Source organism: Panthera tigris, chromosome E3 (genome assembly GCF_018350195.1).
Source record: "Panthera tigris isolate Pti1 chromosome E3, P.tigris_Pti1_mat1.1, whole genome shotgun sequence".
In the NCBI taxonomy this organism is placed as follows: Eukaryota; Metazoa; Chordata; class Mammalia; order Carnivora; family Felidae; genus Panthera; species Panthera tigris.
In genome coordinates, this window is record NC_056675.1 from 30843008 (window position 1) to 30858656 (window position 15649).

The 15649-nt window shown below is 46.9% G+C and overlaps 1 protein-coding gene across 3 annotated transcripts in view; it reads left to right on the plus strand.

Moving 5' to 3' along the window:
• The first annotated feature begins 8955 nt into the window (after positions 1-8955).
• Positions 8956-15649, plus strand: part of CPPED1 (calcineurin like phosphoesterase domain containing 1) — a 100763-nt gene continuing 94069 nt past the window's right edge. For all 3 annotated transcript variants that reach the window (XM_042971382.1, XM_042971383.1, XM_042971380.1), the window contains exon 1: positions 8956-9125. In XM_042971382.1, coding sequence (XP_042827316.1) covers positions 9056-9125 — 70 coding nt within the window. In that variant the 5' untranslated portion in view covers positions 8956-9055. The remainder of the gene's footprint in view (positions 9126-15649) is intronic.

Genomic DNA, 15649 nt, shown 5'->3' on the forward strand with positions numbered 1-15649 from the left:
TCAATTTTCCTATCTGTCAAATGGCAATAATACAAGTCTGTATTCATTTTCTGGGGCTGCCACAACAAATTAGCACCAAGTGGATGGCTTAAAACAACAGAAATAGACTCTCTCTCAGCTCTGGAGTCTAGAAGCCAAAAATCAAGGTGTCAGCAGGCTGTGCTCCCTCAGAAGGTTCTAGGGAAGAATCCTTCCTTGCTGCTGTCCAAGCTACAGGCGGTTGGCTGCAATCCTTCGTGATCTTTGGCCTGTAGATGTATCACTCCAGTGTCTGTCACTTTCACCACATGGCCTTCTTCCCTGTCCCACGGTGTCCTTTTCTTAGAAGGACACAGGCCATCAGATTAGGGTCGTCCTACTCCAGAATGACCTCATCTTAACTTGATTACATCTGCAAGGACCCTGTTTCCAAAATAAGGTCACATAATACGGGTTCTGGGTAGACACGAATTTCGGGGGATGCTTCAACACACAAGCTCTCAAGATTCTGTAGACACTTAAATGGGACCCTGTGTTAAAAAGGCACATATCCCAGTGCCCAGCGATGCAGCAAATGTTACCGTCCTTCTTTCATCCGACCTGCAGCCATAGGCTGTAATGTTCACCGGCTGTCTACCTGATTCTGGTAGCTGGCCCCATCTTAGAGTGTAGACAAGCATTCCGTCACCCCAGCTGCGTGCCAGGATCACCTGGGGCACGTTTAAGGTTAATTCTCAGGCCTTACCCGAGACTCATCCAATCAGACACTCCAGGGCGAAGCCGGAAATGTGTGCTTAAAAGGCCTCCAGGCCACTGATCTTGACATGCAACCAGGGTTGAGAAGCACTCCCTGAGACGAGTGTGGTCAGAGGTACCAAGAGATAAAATCCAGTGCTGTTGGAGTGCTCTGGACGCAGCCTTTACTTCTCCAGGACATGAGGTCAGTAAAAAAAACTGGGCCAGTGCTTTGGAAAGACAAAAACCAGTTGGACTCATTAGATTCAGACTTGTGTGGAGTCATTCCTTTCTGTGGGAAACAAAGCCTCGTTCCGACTTTAGCACACGTAGGATTTGACTCAAACAGTGCCCAGCAGGATGAAGACAGAAAAACAAAATGAAAGCAGAGGAAGGGACAGGTGTCTGCAGTGTTTTCCAATGACTTTCAAGTTGGTCCTGAGCCTCCGCTGGCAGAAATGTTATCCAGAGACGGCCAGGAACCAATCGCAGTGACTTTTCATGGACACATGACAAATTAAAGAAAAGCAGCAGTGGGAGAGGCAGGGGTTGAAGCACGTAGAATTCTGTTGTGGTTGTCATTCACTGCAAACCGATCCAATGCTAAGGCAGGGGGAGGAATAACAGAATTTGAAATCTGCCTTTTGGACTGTTGACGTTAGTAAGTTAAATCGAGAAGCAAATTGGAGACAATTCAACACGTATTGATTGAGGTTTTCCTATGTGTCAGGTCAGTTCTGGACACTTGGTTCCTTCCATTGGAGATATATACGTGCCTTGGGGAGTGTATATCCCTGAGTTGGTTCAGGATCCTTTTGGGAGCCTCCTGGGTATAACCTGAAACTGGCTCCTGTTCTCAGAGGGTGGGGAGAGGTAGGGGAAAAAAAAAAAGGCAGACCACTCCAGGCTGGTATCTGGAAGCTTCACTTATTTTTTGGTCGAAGTTTTAATAAGCAAAGGGAACTTGCATTCAAGGCTTGCCTTGGGTGGCAAGATGAATGGATCCCCACACCCACCTGCCAAATCTTGAAAGTTTATAAACAGACCCTCCCTGGGGTCAGTCATGTGTCCCATGCAGGTGTTCTCAATACCACATCACTATCTCAAGGCTGTGTTCTTGGAGCAGCCTCTGAGAGCAGGTGAGGCAAGCAGAAGTCACCTTCCAAGGACAGGGGAACAGGTGAGGACACTCCAGTGCCCGGGTCTGGCTCACGGGTCAACTGGCAGTCTCGTCATTTTGTTAAGATTCCCCAACACTGCAAGGAGATCAGACTGTGCATTCGATATGTAGTTGAGTCAAGAGGATTGGAGCTTTCAGGAGAACCCTCATTCTTGCTGAGAAAGGGAAAAAAGGATTTTTCATGACACAAAGTGAATGATTGCAAAATATTTAAATGGCTTGGGAGGCTGAATTCGTGATACAGATGAAAATGAAAATGGCAAAGAGGAAGGCCCTACAAACATGCCAGAAGATGATTATTTACCAGGGGTATTAGGCAATGCATGGGGGATAAAAAAGAAAATAAAATGGAGGAGCAAAAGCCGAAATGAGGAAATTAAATTCAAACGTTTGGGGGCGCCTGGGTGGCTCGGTTGGTTAAGTGTCCGACTTCAGCTCAGGTCATGATCTCACGGTTTGTGAGTTTGATGCCCGTGTTGGGCTCTGTGCTGACAGCTCGGAGCCTGGACTCTGCTTCAGATTCTCTCTCTCTGCCCCCCCCCCCCCCCTCGCTCTTGCTCTCTCTCAAAAGTAAATAAACATTTCAAAATTTTTAAAAAATCCAAATGTTTGGATGAAAAAGAATTGGAATAATTAGTATTAACCGCTTCAAAGGCCAACAACTTTATTATAGTAGTTAGGTAGTGGGTAAGTTTCATTGGCTTCCCTCACCCGTTAATGTTCTGGAGTGCTGCCATCCAATAGAAATTTCGGCAGTGATGGGAACATTCCCCTTCTGTGCTCTCCAGTCTGGTGGTCCTAGCCAGGTAAAGTATGATGCCCAGGTGGATTTGGATTTCAGATAAACAACACATGGGTTTTTAGTGTAAGTGGGTGGGGACCTACTTTATCTGAAATTCAGGTTTAACTGCCCGTACTGTATCTTTCCCCACCCCCCCTCCACCCCCTAACTCTGGTCATCCTGGTCCCATGTGGCTACTGAGCACTTGAAATGTGCCTAGTGGAACTGAAGAACTGTCATTTTGATTGTATTTAATTTTGGTTAAGTAGTCGTGTGTGGCTAGTGGCTACTGTAATGGTCAGCTCAATCTGAAGAAACAGGGTATGTGACGAGTTCTGCCCGGTGGGCCTTCACTGGGGCTGGCGATACAACTCACATTCTTCATCCCCAGGCTCTAAACGTCAGGAAGCCCCGCCTCCGTGCACAAGCCCCGCCTCCGTGCCCCGTCACCCGGGGAAGTCTAATCTGAGAGGATAACAGCCACAAGCTATTTATTGAGCAATTATTATGTGTGGTGAGACGTACATTAAATATGCTACGTCACCGAATCCTGCCAACCACTCTGTAGGTAAACATGATGACGCTCACCGTGCAGGTGAGGGAAACGTAGCTCAGAGAGGTTAAGTGACTTGCCTAAGGTCACAGAGCTGGTAAGTAGAAGGAGCTTGAATTCAGGTCATGTCACTGAATAGCCTAAATGATTGCATCCAAAGGGGCACGTTTTCAAAGACTTAAGAAACTCTTAAAACCAGGTGGTAGGCAGCAAGGAGACCCAGCACCTAACAAACCTGGAAATTGGCCCGGAGAGGCAGAAAGAGGGTGAAGAGAGGGGATGTGGGCTTTGCTGGTTTGGTAAATGGCAGGGTGACTCAGGCACAATTCCTTGGCTTCCTCGAGACTCCCTAGTCCCAATTTTAAAACGAGGTGAAACTTGGGACGCCTGGGTGCCTCAGTCAGTTAAGCTTCTGACTACAGCTCAGGTTATGATCTTGCGGTTCATGAGTTCGAGCCCTGCGTCAGGCTCTGTGGTGACAGCCTAGAGCCTGGAGCCTACTTCATAGTCTATATCTACCCCCCCCCACCTCTCCCCTGCTCACCCCCTGTCTCTCTATCTCTCTCTCAAAAATAAAACATTAAAAAAAATTTTTAATGAGGTGTAACTTTATTTTGTTTGAGGGATAATAGAGAAAACGCGTGTAAGGGCTTGGCAGACACTCATAAAAGATAATTATACACAGCATCATGCATAACAGTTACATTTTGTTTCTAATAATGAAAACACAATCTGTAAGCTATGCAGCTCACCCAAGAGATTGCAACGATGTCTAAAAGGTCTGAAGGACATGATTTAACTTTGACACGGGAGAACATGAGCACGCCTGAAACATTTCTGAAATCCTTTAACGCCTTGGGAAGGGGGAGATTATAGAGGTCCTATTAATTCCAAGCCTATGGCAATATCAGTGAAGTCAATAAATTAAATATAAAAAACCCAAACCACTGACTTTTGGGGTCTGAAGTACTCATGCCATGTTGACCTGGTCCAAGTTATTTATTTTCAGTTCTTAAAAGACAATCAAATGTAAAAAACTGACATCCCCCTCGACTGCCCTTTTCCTTGACCCCATCCCTGGTCCATCATTCCTGAGTCCCAGCTGAAGGGTCAGGAGTGGGTAAAGGTGAGAGGCATCTGACGCCCACGTTGCTGAGTCATTATATTGTGTCTCAGGTTTCCATGTATCAAAAATGGTGCATCAGGATAGTATCCTTCCTTCTAGGATGATGATACCAACCTGAATTAAAGCCTCACTCTGGGACTTCAACACTTCCAAAAAAGGCCTCTGACAAGCTGTGTGAGTCAGGGTTCTCTGGAGGAACAGAAGCAAAGATGTGTAGATATATAGAAAGAGATTTATTTTAAGGAATTGGCTCACACAGTTATGGAGGCCAAAATCTGCAAGGTGAGCCGGCAAGCTGGAGAACCAGGAAGAGCCGTGCCACAGTTGAAATCCAAAGGCCATTTGCTGGCTGACTACCTTCATGCTTGAGGAATCATTCATTTGTTCTATTCAGATCTTCAACTGATTAGACAAGGCCCACCCACATTATGGAGCCCAACGTGCATTCCTCAAAGTCCACTGATTTAAATGTAAATCTTATCTAAAGAAGAGTATCACAAAAAAAAAAAACAAAAAACCAACCAACCAAACAAACAAGCAAACAAAAAAACCCCAACCGTCCAGAATAAGGTTTGGGGGCCAGCCAATGTGACATAACACTGTCACACAGTCCAACCAGGAATGACTACATCCATTAAAGTCAACCCCGAGCACTTTTCTCTAAATGAGGCACTGAGCTCTGATGCAAGCCGACCGGCTCAAATCCGTAAACCAGTCCGGCTCTGAATCCTAACAACCTTTGTCATCTGGATTCGCACACCTGGGCAGACAAGAAACAAGAGAAGGTGGTAGAGTGAGGACTTGGCTACCGGCAGATTCCAGAAACGGTGAGAAGTGACAGCTCACAGCCTGACAGTGAGGAGGAGACCGAGGATCTTGAAGAAGTGGATGGAAGAACTATAAAAGCTCAGCAGCCTCGGGCCTTTGAGTGTTAAGGCAAATTGTTCTCCTTACTTCATGGAGGGAGGCTGTGATTGAGCAGTTTTTAAAGGGTGGGAAGGAGGCATGGTAGTCACTAGCTGATATGCTCTCCCTCCCCTCACTCCCACCCCTCACTTGTGCATGGGGAATCCAGTGCATCCTCTACTGGCGCTTAAAAACAATTAGCCACTCCACCTTTATCAGGGCAATAGGTGTGTCCAGATCTCATCTGAAGAGAATTATGCTCTTAATCCTCAGGCAGGTGGTTTGAGTGACATTGATACGACTCCTTCTCCATAAGGATGGCCCTTATGCCTTCAGTCATTCTAAACCTGCCATTTATCTTCTGACTTTCAGAAAGGAATACATATTCCCACTGGCACTGCAGCGATGCAAAGGGATGTTTCCTGGGGGCTTCTGAGAAAAAGAGATTTTTCTTCTCCCTAGATGTGTCTCATGAGAGTGTGGTCTGGAACTGTTGTAACCATTATGCTCCTGTGAAGGGGGAGCCTGGAACTTTCAAGGGATGGGAAAGAGTTCTCTGCATGGGGACTGCAGATAAAGCCAAAATTACAAAAGGCAGAGAGGGTAAGTGGAGAGAAGTTGGATTCTTATAACAGCATATGAGCAGCTTGATCAAACCTCATCTGAAGCTGCTGTAGGGTTTTTATTTATATAGGCCAGTGGATTTCTTTTCTGATTAAACCAATTTGAACTGATTTTTGGTTATTTGCTAAGACATGGTACCTGACTGATATAAGAGGTGACTCCTGAATGCCCAGTCCTCAAAGAGAATTTCAACTAGAACAGAATGAGTTGAAGGGTAGTCTAACAACAACAATAAAAATATCGACTCAGAAAAAGAATGTATGAAGCACCTAGTATGTTCCAGAAACTGCCCAGAGCTGCATTGACTTCTCACAAATGCATATGAGGTTGGTGCTATGATTATAATTTTAAATGCAGATGCTGAAGCTCAGAAGCATCACATGACTTGCTCAAGGTTGCAGAGCCAGGAAGTGGGCTGGACAGGTTCAGCAGAATACGTCCTGCTGCTCAGGAATATGCTCTTCTCTTGCTGCCTCTCTGCCTCCTCTCACCTGCCAGGCAGACAGCTGAACAGAGGAGGGTATGAGCTGGAGGAGCATGGTCAGAAGAGATAGAACCCCTGGCCAGTATAGTGATTAGGAGAGGACTGGGCAGGCAATGAGCTAAGAGGCTACTGGAACTCAGCGGTGGGCAGGTTTAGTTGTAACCATTATTATTATTTTTTTAATGTTTATTTATTTTTGAGAGACAGAGCACGAGCAGGGGAGGAGCAGAGAGAGAGGAAGACACGGAATCAAAAGCAGCTTCCAGGCTCCACGCTGTCAGCACAGGGCCCGACGCGGGGCTCAAACTCACAGACCATGAGATCATGACTTGAGCTGAAGTCAGAAGCTTAACCCACTGAGCCACCCGGGTGACCCTAGTTGTAGCCGTTGCCCTTATCTGGCGTGACGATGTAGTTCTGAGGTCACTCATCACTACCAACAGAGCTACGCCCAACCACTGCTCAGGTTCAAGTCAGGGTTATGTGGCCAAGATATTTATAATCCATTTATTCATGCAGCCGCCATCAGAGTGTCTATGCCTCAAGAACACCCCCACTTGGTGAGCTAGACTGTCAAGGTAGCCACCCTGGTGGACCTTAACAGTCGAGCTGGGGAAAACGTCAGGGAACAAATAATTACACCTGAAACAAATCATTATATTGGCAACTAATGATCATGCGTGGTGACAGCACCCACTATGACAAGGGCTAGGAGAGACAATAACGGAGGGTACTAAAAAGAACGAGGGAGACCTGGTTTAGATAGGAAGAGTGCGTGCATGCGTGGGGGTATGGCTTCTTCTTGGAAGTGTGATTTAAGCAGAGGCCTTGATGTTTAAATGGACGCATGCCTTCTAAGCAGAAGGAATTGCATGTGCCAAAAAAGGAACTGGTTTTGCATGTGTAAGGAACTGAAACAGGACCCTTAGTGGATGAGGGGTAGGCAAGGGCTGGAACTTGCAGGGCCTTGAGGCCACCACTGGGACTTTTAATTTGCATCTAGTCATAACCTCTTGCATGCTTCCTGAAAATCCTCCGCTGGGCCAGACTGTATGCAGGCAGTAGAGACACGGCGATTAATAATAATGATTATGATAATGCCTAACATACATCGAGTACTTACCATTTGCTATTAAAACTTTTGTCCGAGATTGGAGGAAAAGTTGTCCCGGTCAGTTTTGTGACCCAAAGAGTGCTTCAGATGTAGGCAGCTAGTTAAAAGAATTTCCCAAACTTGGCAAATGAAAAGAACTCCTTAGGTGATATGATATGTTGGGGTCCAGGAGTGAACAGTCAATAAAGAATTCTTGAGACATCTTTGGTGCAAAAAAGGAGGTTTTATGCGCAGAAAGAGCAGCACTGGGGTTGTGAGGGGTGACTGTTAACATACTTTCAAGTTGGAAGGGGTTTAGGGATAGCCTGAGTCTCTAAGTAATTTGGCAGAAAGGCTTCCAGGACCTTGAGTGGCTAGCTGCTGTTAAGATAACGGCATTTACTACTGTCTAGTGAAACCTTAGTCATGAGACCCTTCACATGTATGTCAGTGGGTCATATGCTTGGAGGATGATTGCTAACATATATCTTGCGGGGGATGGGGGGGGGCGGGTAGGGATAAAGGAAGGTCACTCTGCCTGTCCCAAGGACTTGTCAATGGGCTGCAAGTTGCAGGGAGATTTAAGTTTTTTCTCCATTTCTTTTGCCTTTGTTCTCCACACTGTCAGGGAGTTAAAAACCCTTCTCTTAGAGATTTGGATTCAGTAGGTGGAAATTCTCCTGGAATGTGTTTACAGCAACTTCCACAAACACTGGTTTAAAGTATTTAGTGCAAAGGCCTTTTCTTTTTGTTTTGTTTTTTGTTTTTGCCGAACGGATCCTATTTTGAATTGGAGGCAGCTCCACTACTTTTCCAGATGTGTCACCTTGTGCCAACTGTTCCACCTCTCTGAGCATCAGTTTCCTCTTCCAACAAACGCAGCTAAAGGCAGCACCATCTCCTGGCGCTGGTGCTCAGATTAAACGAGCGATGATGACATTCACAGGGGGATAGTGAAGACGACATGGAACCTGGAATGTCTCATGATCAGGTGTCCTAGATCACAGTTGGTGGCTTGAAGGACTGTCCTGAGACGGGGCCCACCTCCTCCGGCCTCAAGCTAGAGTTGCGGGATAAAATACAGGAGCACAGATAACTGGAATTTCAGATAAACTACGAAAAAATGTGAGTGTAAGTATCTCCCAAATATTGCATGGGATATACTTATACTGAACAATCATTCGTTGTTTGCCCGAAATCCCAACTAACTGGACGCCCTGTACTTTTATTTGAGAAACCGAGCAATGTTTACAGAAAGGAAGGACCCCCTTCCCCTCTCCCACTCCCCGCCCCACTGCCTCCTGCCAGAGCCCAGGAGCACCCCCTCTGCGCATGCACGCAGGCCTCAGTCTAGGCGCCCCCACTCGCCAGGCGCCCCAGTCGATCCCAGAGGGGCCGCTCACGCTTCCGCCCCGCTCAGGCAGCACTAGCGGCGCCCCGAGCGGCGGAGCCCAGCGCAACCGCCCTCCCGCCCCGCACTGAGCAAAGGGCGCCGCCCCCAGCGGGGCACCACGGGCCCGGTGGTTGGGCTGTGCCGCGCGGTGCCGCTGCCTCCCACCCTGGGTACTCAGGGGAAGCCGGAAACTCGCTCGCCATGTCGGCTGCGGAGGCGGGGGGTGTTTTCCGCAGAGCCCGGGGCAGGACCCTGGACGCGTTTCCCTCAGGTACTGCCGGCCTTTCGCCCGGGGAGGGGATGACTTCAAGGCTGCGGAACCTTGCGTCGGGGGAACCGTCGGTTTGGGCGCGCGCGCCTCCAGCCGGACCGCTTCGGGGGCTGCACCCGGAGGCTGGGGACCGCAGTAGCGGCCTCACCGCCCGCCCTCGGGCTTCGAGGGGCGCTGTTGAGAGACGGGGTGTCCGGGCGCTGGGGCCTCCGCTGGCCTTGACCTGACTTCCCTGAGAGAGGAGGAGATGGAGTAAAGCGGCAAAGCGTGCTTCACAGGAGTGGGGGGGTTTCAGTCCTGCCTCGCCCACGTTACTCCGCAAGCCTTGGCCTCAGTTTCCCCACCTGCAAGCCGGGAATCGTAACCGTGATCTTACGTGTGGCGCTTATAGGCGCCCGGTGCGTGTCAGATGCGGTTATTTTCATTGTGGTGGTTCGCCACGGTGCATTTTATACTCCACAATCCCGGTTTCTTCCTGCAATAGGGGTCATCCACCAGATTGTGTATTGCGCCCGCCCATTGCAAAGCGGGAGTGCAGCCCGGCGACGTGTCAAATTAAGTGCTTGGAGTTTGGATTTAGAGATTCAGCCTCGCTGTAAAAATGGATTACGAAAAACAAACTTTTTTGGGGAAGCGCTAATAAGTTGAAAGTATTTTTATAACTCAGTGCCCGACACAGCCTAGGTGCTAAGTGAATGTGAGCCCTGGAGGCATAAGGCGAGAGGGAGGTTTGTTCCTGGTGTCTTGGTCCTCTCTGGCTTTTTGCGGCCCCGCAGTCAAGAATCCCTCCCACGGCACTCACCAGTTTTGTAACCCCGGGGACGTCACCCCAGATGCCCTGCATGATTTAGCCTGTGCTCCCCTTCCTTGATTCGTGCTTGTCGTGTGGCCTTTTGCCCGCTTCTCCTGCCTCACTCGTTTTCTTGAAGGCCTTTCTGTCCTCCGCTCCCATAGCTGATGAATAGCCAGGCCGCTGGGCCTGGTCTGTTCTCAGCCTTCAGCCCCTGTTTTAAAATTCAGTCACTTCCTCTAGTCAGATTTTTTCCCCTGGCCACCCTACGTAAAGTAGGTTCCTGCTGAAGTTCTCTGTCCTAAGACCTTGTTCTTTTCTTTCTTTGCAGCTCTTGGTGGGGAGTGGCAAGGTTCTGGAAGGGTGTGTGGGGCCAGAGATAGAAGTTTGGTGGATTTGGGGAAAATACAATCTGCTATAGTGCCCATTCTCTAAATATTTTAATATACCTTTTTTCGCCCAGCTTGAGGGTTTTGAGATTTATCTGTTTTGATAGAAGTAGCTCCAGTTCACTCGTTTTCTTCCTGGGCAGTATTCCAATGGATATATTGCCTATTTTATCCATTCTGCTGCTGGGCATATTGTGGAGTGTCTTCCCTGAGGCAGGGGTGTGTTCTCTGCAGAAGGATGAGTATGGGACGGCAGGGCCACAAAGGGAGGAAAAGACCGCTGTGTATCACGGGTAGAACAAGTGTGAAAGTTTGTGGCTTGGCCCGGTGGGGAAAGGGAAGGGTGGGGGTGGGGATGCGGTGGTCCGTGAGGCTGGAGGATGGGTGGTGAGTAATTGAGGAGTTTTGTCTTTACCTAACAACGCATCAACGAGGTTTCATCTGCATGTGTTTCAGAAACAAGCACACGTGATCAGATTTCCATTTTGGAAAGAAGGGTCTGAAAAGAATTTGTGTTTGTGAGGAACTTGGGGCGCAATCTGATTGCAAGCTGGAGCCCAAGAACTCGTCTCGCAGCAGCATTTCCATAGCAGCACGTTGTTCACTTTGGATTTATTGTGGTAGCTGGAGGTGCATGTGATGGGGGTGGATTTCTGACGGAGATTGTGGGGATACTCATGTCAAAGCTGACTGACCCACCGGTGCTGCCATAGTGGGTACGGAGAACAAGAGAGTCGTTGACCTGGACAAGAATGGGGAGGTGAGGAGAGAAAGCCTTAGAAGAGAAAATGACAGGATACTTACCTTGCTGAGGTAGGAAGAAGGAGAATGACCCTGGGCTTCCCTTAGCACCAGTGGGCATGCTCAGTGTGGGCCATTTAGCGCAGGGCTTTCAGAGGCCTGGCCTTAGAGGGTTGGGCTTGGAACTCCCAGTCTTGTGGGTTCACTTCACTGGGTGCTGGACCCCTAGTCCACCCCCAAGGTGCCTCCATTGCTTTTACTGAGTTTTCCTCGAGTCCTCATTTCCTGCTAGCCTTGCTAGCAACTTCGAGAGATGCTTTTCGTGGGTCCCGTGCCGTTCCAGACTCTGTGGGAATACAGAGCCTCAAGCTGGTAGGGTTGCTCCAGAGGCAGGCCGGGAAGAGAAAGGGAAGGAACTGGCTTTTCCCGGTCTCTTGCCAAAATATACCGTCCCTGTGAAAGAAGTTTGGTTAACTCGAGCCACGCTGCCTGAAATCGCAGCCCCGATCACCCTCATACTCGCTCCTCGAAGTCCCCTCCAGCATTAGCTAAACAGTTTATTTCTCTAGTGGAACCTGGCAGGTAAGTGGAAGGGTGCCGGCTGAGTCCATTCAGGCTGTCATAACAAAGCCCGTAGACTAGGCGGCTGGTCAACAACAGGCACTTACTCCCCACGGTTCTGGAGGCTGGAAGTCCAGAGATCAGAATCCGAGTGTGGGGGCCAACCACCCGGTTCCTAGGCCGTCTTCTTGTGCCCTCACATGGTGGAAGTGGGGAAGGAGCACTCTGGGGTCTCTTTCAGAAGGCATTCATCTCATCGCGGTGACCTCCTGGCTCCCTAAGGTGACCACCTGTGGCTCCCCACCTCCGCGTATTGTCCCATTGGGGTTTAGGATTCAAGATAAGAATCAGGGGGAACCACAGACGAACATGACGTCTGTGGTAAGCACCTTAAGACCATTTCCTCCCTGGTGGTTTCTGTGAGTGGCGGCATTCGTGATCTGCTAGGCTCGGTCGACAGATGTTCGTAAAAAGTAAATTGTACATGTCTCGTTGCAGAAGGTTCCCATTCCTCAGGCACGTTCACGTATTCATCTTGATTAGGCAAATTGATAATTATATTTCCTTGACACATCCTAATTAAGACTACTATCTCCTAGCAAATAATTGTTTTTCTGAGAAATTTACGACATCTGTGTTGAAAAAAATTCTAAAAGTGAGAACTGTCAAGATAAAATGGGTTTACAAATTACCTATATCTATTTGTTTTCAGGGTCCTATAGTGTTTTTTCTTTTTTTTCCCCAGTTCATTTTACCACCACAATATGTTCCCTCTTAGAGAATAGGGCTGTTTGGTGGTTTTCTTAGAAAGATCATGTCCCTACATATTTTACACTTGTAGCTGTTTCAGAGGAGCCGACCGTATTCACTAATCCTGAATATTTCTCGGTCCCTTTCTCACGGGGCAGAAAATAAATGGAATCTCCCAAAAAATAACGTACCCCATGCCTTGCAGATCTCACCTAAGAACTCCTCTCTGGACAACATGTTTATCTAGGTCTCAATGGGGCTGAAAATATTGTGGTTTGAAAAATTCTAACATCAATGAAGAACCTGAAATAAATGCTTTTAACGATGTCATACAGTTAGGCCAAACCAGTTATCTCTTATTTGAGAAGGACTCCTGTGACTAAAAGAAGAATTTTGATTATCCCCTCCTCGATATTATCATCAGTCAAAATTAGTTTATAAAATGTTCACACCATAACACTTCCAAGAGATAAATGAACTTTTATTTTTGAGTGCCTTCCTATTTTTTGTAATAACTTTATTGAGGTACCATAACATTCACTCATTTTAAGTTCACAGTTCAGCGGTTTTTAATAAATCTGTAGAGTGGTATGGTGTCAGGAGTTTAGTATCTACCCCCAAAAAACTTTTTGGCCGTTTGCAGTCTTTTCCTATTTCCACTTGGTGCACCGGAAACTACTAATTTACCTCCATCGCTTTGCCTTTTCTGGACATTTCATATAAATGGCATCATAAAATCTGTGGTCTTTTGTGACTGGCTTCTTTCCCTTAGCATAATTTTTTCAAGCGTATCAGTACTTTGTTCCTTTTTACTGAATGGTATTCCGTTGTATGGAGAAACCACATCATGTTTATCCATTCACCCACTGATGAGCATTTGGACACTGACTGACATTCCCCAGTTTGGCCGCTGGCTGTTATCAATACAGCTGATATGAACATCCACATACAAATCTTTGTATGGACATAGATTTCATTTCTCTTGGGTAGATACTGAAGATTGGAATTGCTGGGTCATATAAGTAACTACGTTTGACATTTTGAGGAACTTCCAAACTGTTTTACAAAGCACCTGCACCATTTTGCATTGCCACTGCTAAGGTATATGGGTTCATATTCTCCATATCCTTGCCAACACTTGTCATCATCTGTGTTTTTGATTGTCACCAACCATGTGGGTATGAATTGGTATTTCATTGTGATGTTGGTTTGCATTTTCCTAATGGCTAATGATGTTGAACATTTCACATGCTGACTGGCCACAGTCTTTCTTTGAAGAAATATCTTTTCAGATCCTTTGCCCTATTTCCCACGCCCCCCATCCCGCCCTTTGGCCCAGTTTTAATTGGGTTGTGTTTTTATTGAGTTGTAAGCATTCTTTATATATACTGAATACAGACCCCTTACCCAGTCCATGATTTGCAAATATTTTCTCCCATTCTGTGGATCCTCCTTTCACTTGCTTTATGATATCCTGTGCAGCACCAGAATTTTTAATTTTGATGAAGTCCAAATTATCAACTCTTTTGTTATCACTTGTGTTTTTGATGTCCTAAGAAACCTTTGCCTAAGCCCAAATCATGAAGATTTACTTCTGTGTTTTCTCTAAGAGTATTCTAGTTAAAGCTTGTACAATGATGTCTGGGTTCATACTGAATTAATTTTTATGTATGGTGTGGGGAAGTGTCTAATTATTAGAAAATTTCCTTTTATTTTTTTTTTACTACAGTAGAAACCTCATAATTGGTCAATGAATAGAAAAAAATAGCTAAACAGGGGAATTAAAAAAATTATACATTCTTTTAACGTTTCCTTTTAATGTAAACTATAAATGTACATCCATTTACCATTCTTTTGAGGTCGGGCCAAGGACTTGTCTTGGAGTATGGGTTTACAGATGGGCCTGCCATGGAGCCTTTCTTGCATAAACAACACCCATAATGAATCTTTTCCAGTTTGGGTTTTTTCCAGTGGAGTAGTCAGTTAAAAATCACTTGGAAAGAAAGCACTCTGAGTGAAGAATTCTTCTAGGTTTATACTTTCTTTTCCCTCTAATCTTTTAGACTTCTCTGCACAACACCTAATTGAATAGTGCTTTATTTTCACCAGCTTGCCTTTTACTGGGGTCTTCCCAAAGCATCTGTCCTAGCTTTATTAGAAACAACCCTTTTTACGATTCATACTTCTCTGGTTTACATGTTTAGTTGAGTGACTTAAAAATAAGCATTAGCATGAACGGGTTTGGGGACAAGCGCCTGATGGACACATGGAGCCAGCTTCTTCAGGGACATTGGTTGACAGTCCACGCCTTTGCAGAGGGCATGCAGAGTGTTGGTAAATCTGGAGGTTTGTTAAGAGAGCGTCTGTTTCCCAGAGAGGACTAACTGGCAGCTTTTTATATTTGTGAAGCATATGATTTTTAACTTTGCCAAGCCCTGCAATTAGTTACAGGCAATAGCATGGGGTCCTGGCATCCGGAGGCTCCAGGAGCCCGAGAACTGCTATTAGCTGCTCTTAGAACCCGGTCGGATATGCAGCCAGCCAATCAGGAAATACCAGTTGAGTGAAAGAATGCCCAAAGCCTCTGAGTACTCTTGTTTAAAAGAACAAGAACAACAACAACAAAAACCTAGTCACACTAATGTTGTAGGTTCTCGTTTGTAAAACGAAGGCAGAGTGTTGGCCAGAACTGTCTAAGATGCAGCTGTGATGATATGTGCATTGGCTTCGTTTGCATGAGGGCGGGCGCTGAGACGCTTTGGTGATTTCAGGTCCTAAACTAGGAGTTGGGAGGTCCGAGAAGGGAACACAGCTCTTCTGGCTTTTGGCCCTTTGGCCTTGCCCCCAGAACATACTAGAATAGGCCACAACTCTCCGTCTCCTGCCCAGTCTGCTCCTTCTGCAGTCTTCCCCCAAGTCCCCTGCAGTCAGAAGCCTAGGCGTCATTGCTGACCTCTCCTTCTCCCCTTCTCTTCAAAGCCCTGCCCCTGCAACCTGCAGAGCTCACCTTGGTTTTGTTCATCCGTTCCCTTCCCAGCTCCCAGCACTGTGACCCCCAGCCACCCACATCTCTCCCCGGACGCCTCCAGCAGCCTTCTGCCTCCCCTCGTGCCCCAATAGTCCATTCCCTGTACAGCATTCGGAGCCATCTCTTTGAAACAAAAATTGGGCCCATCATCCCTTGACATGACTGTTCCCTGTCCCTCTCTTCCTCTCTCTCCGGCCTCTTGTTCGTCATGTACCATTTTTTGTTTTTTTAATGTTTATTTTTGAGAGAGAGAAAGAGAGACAGA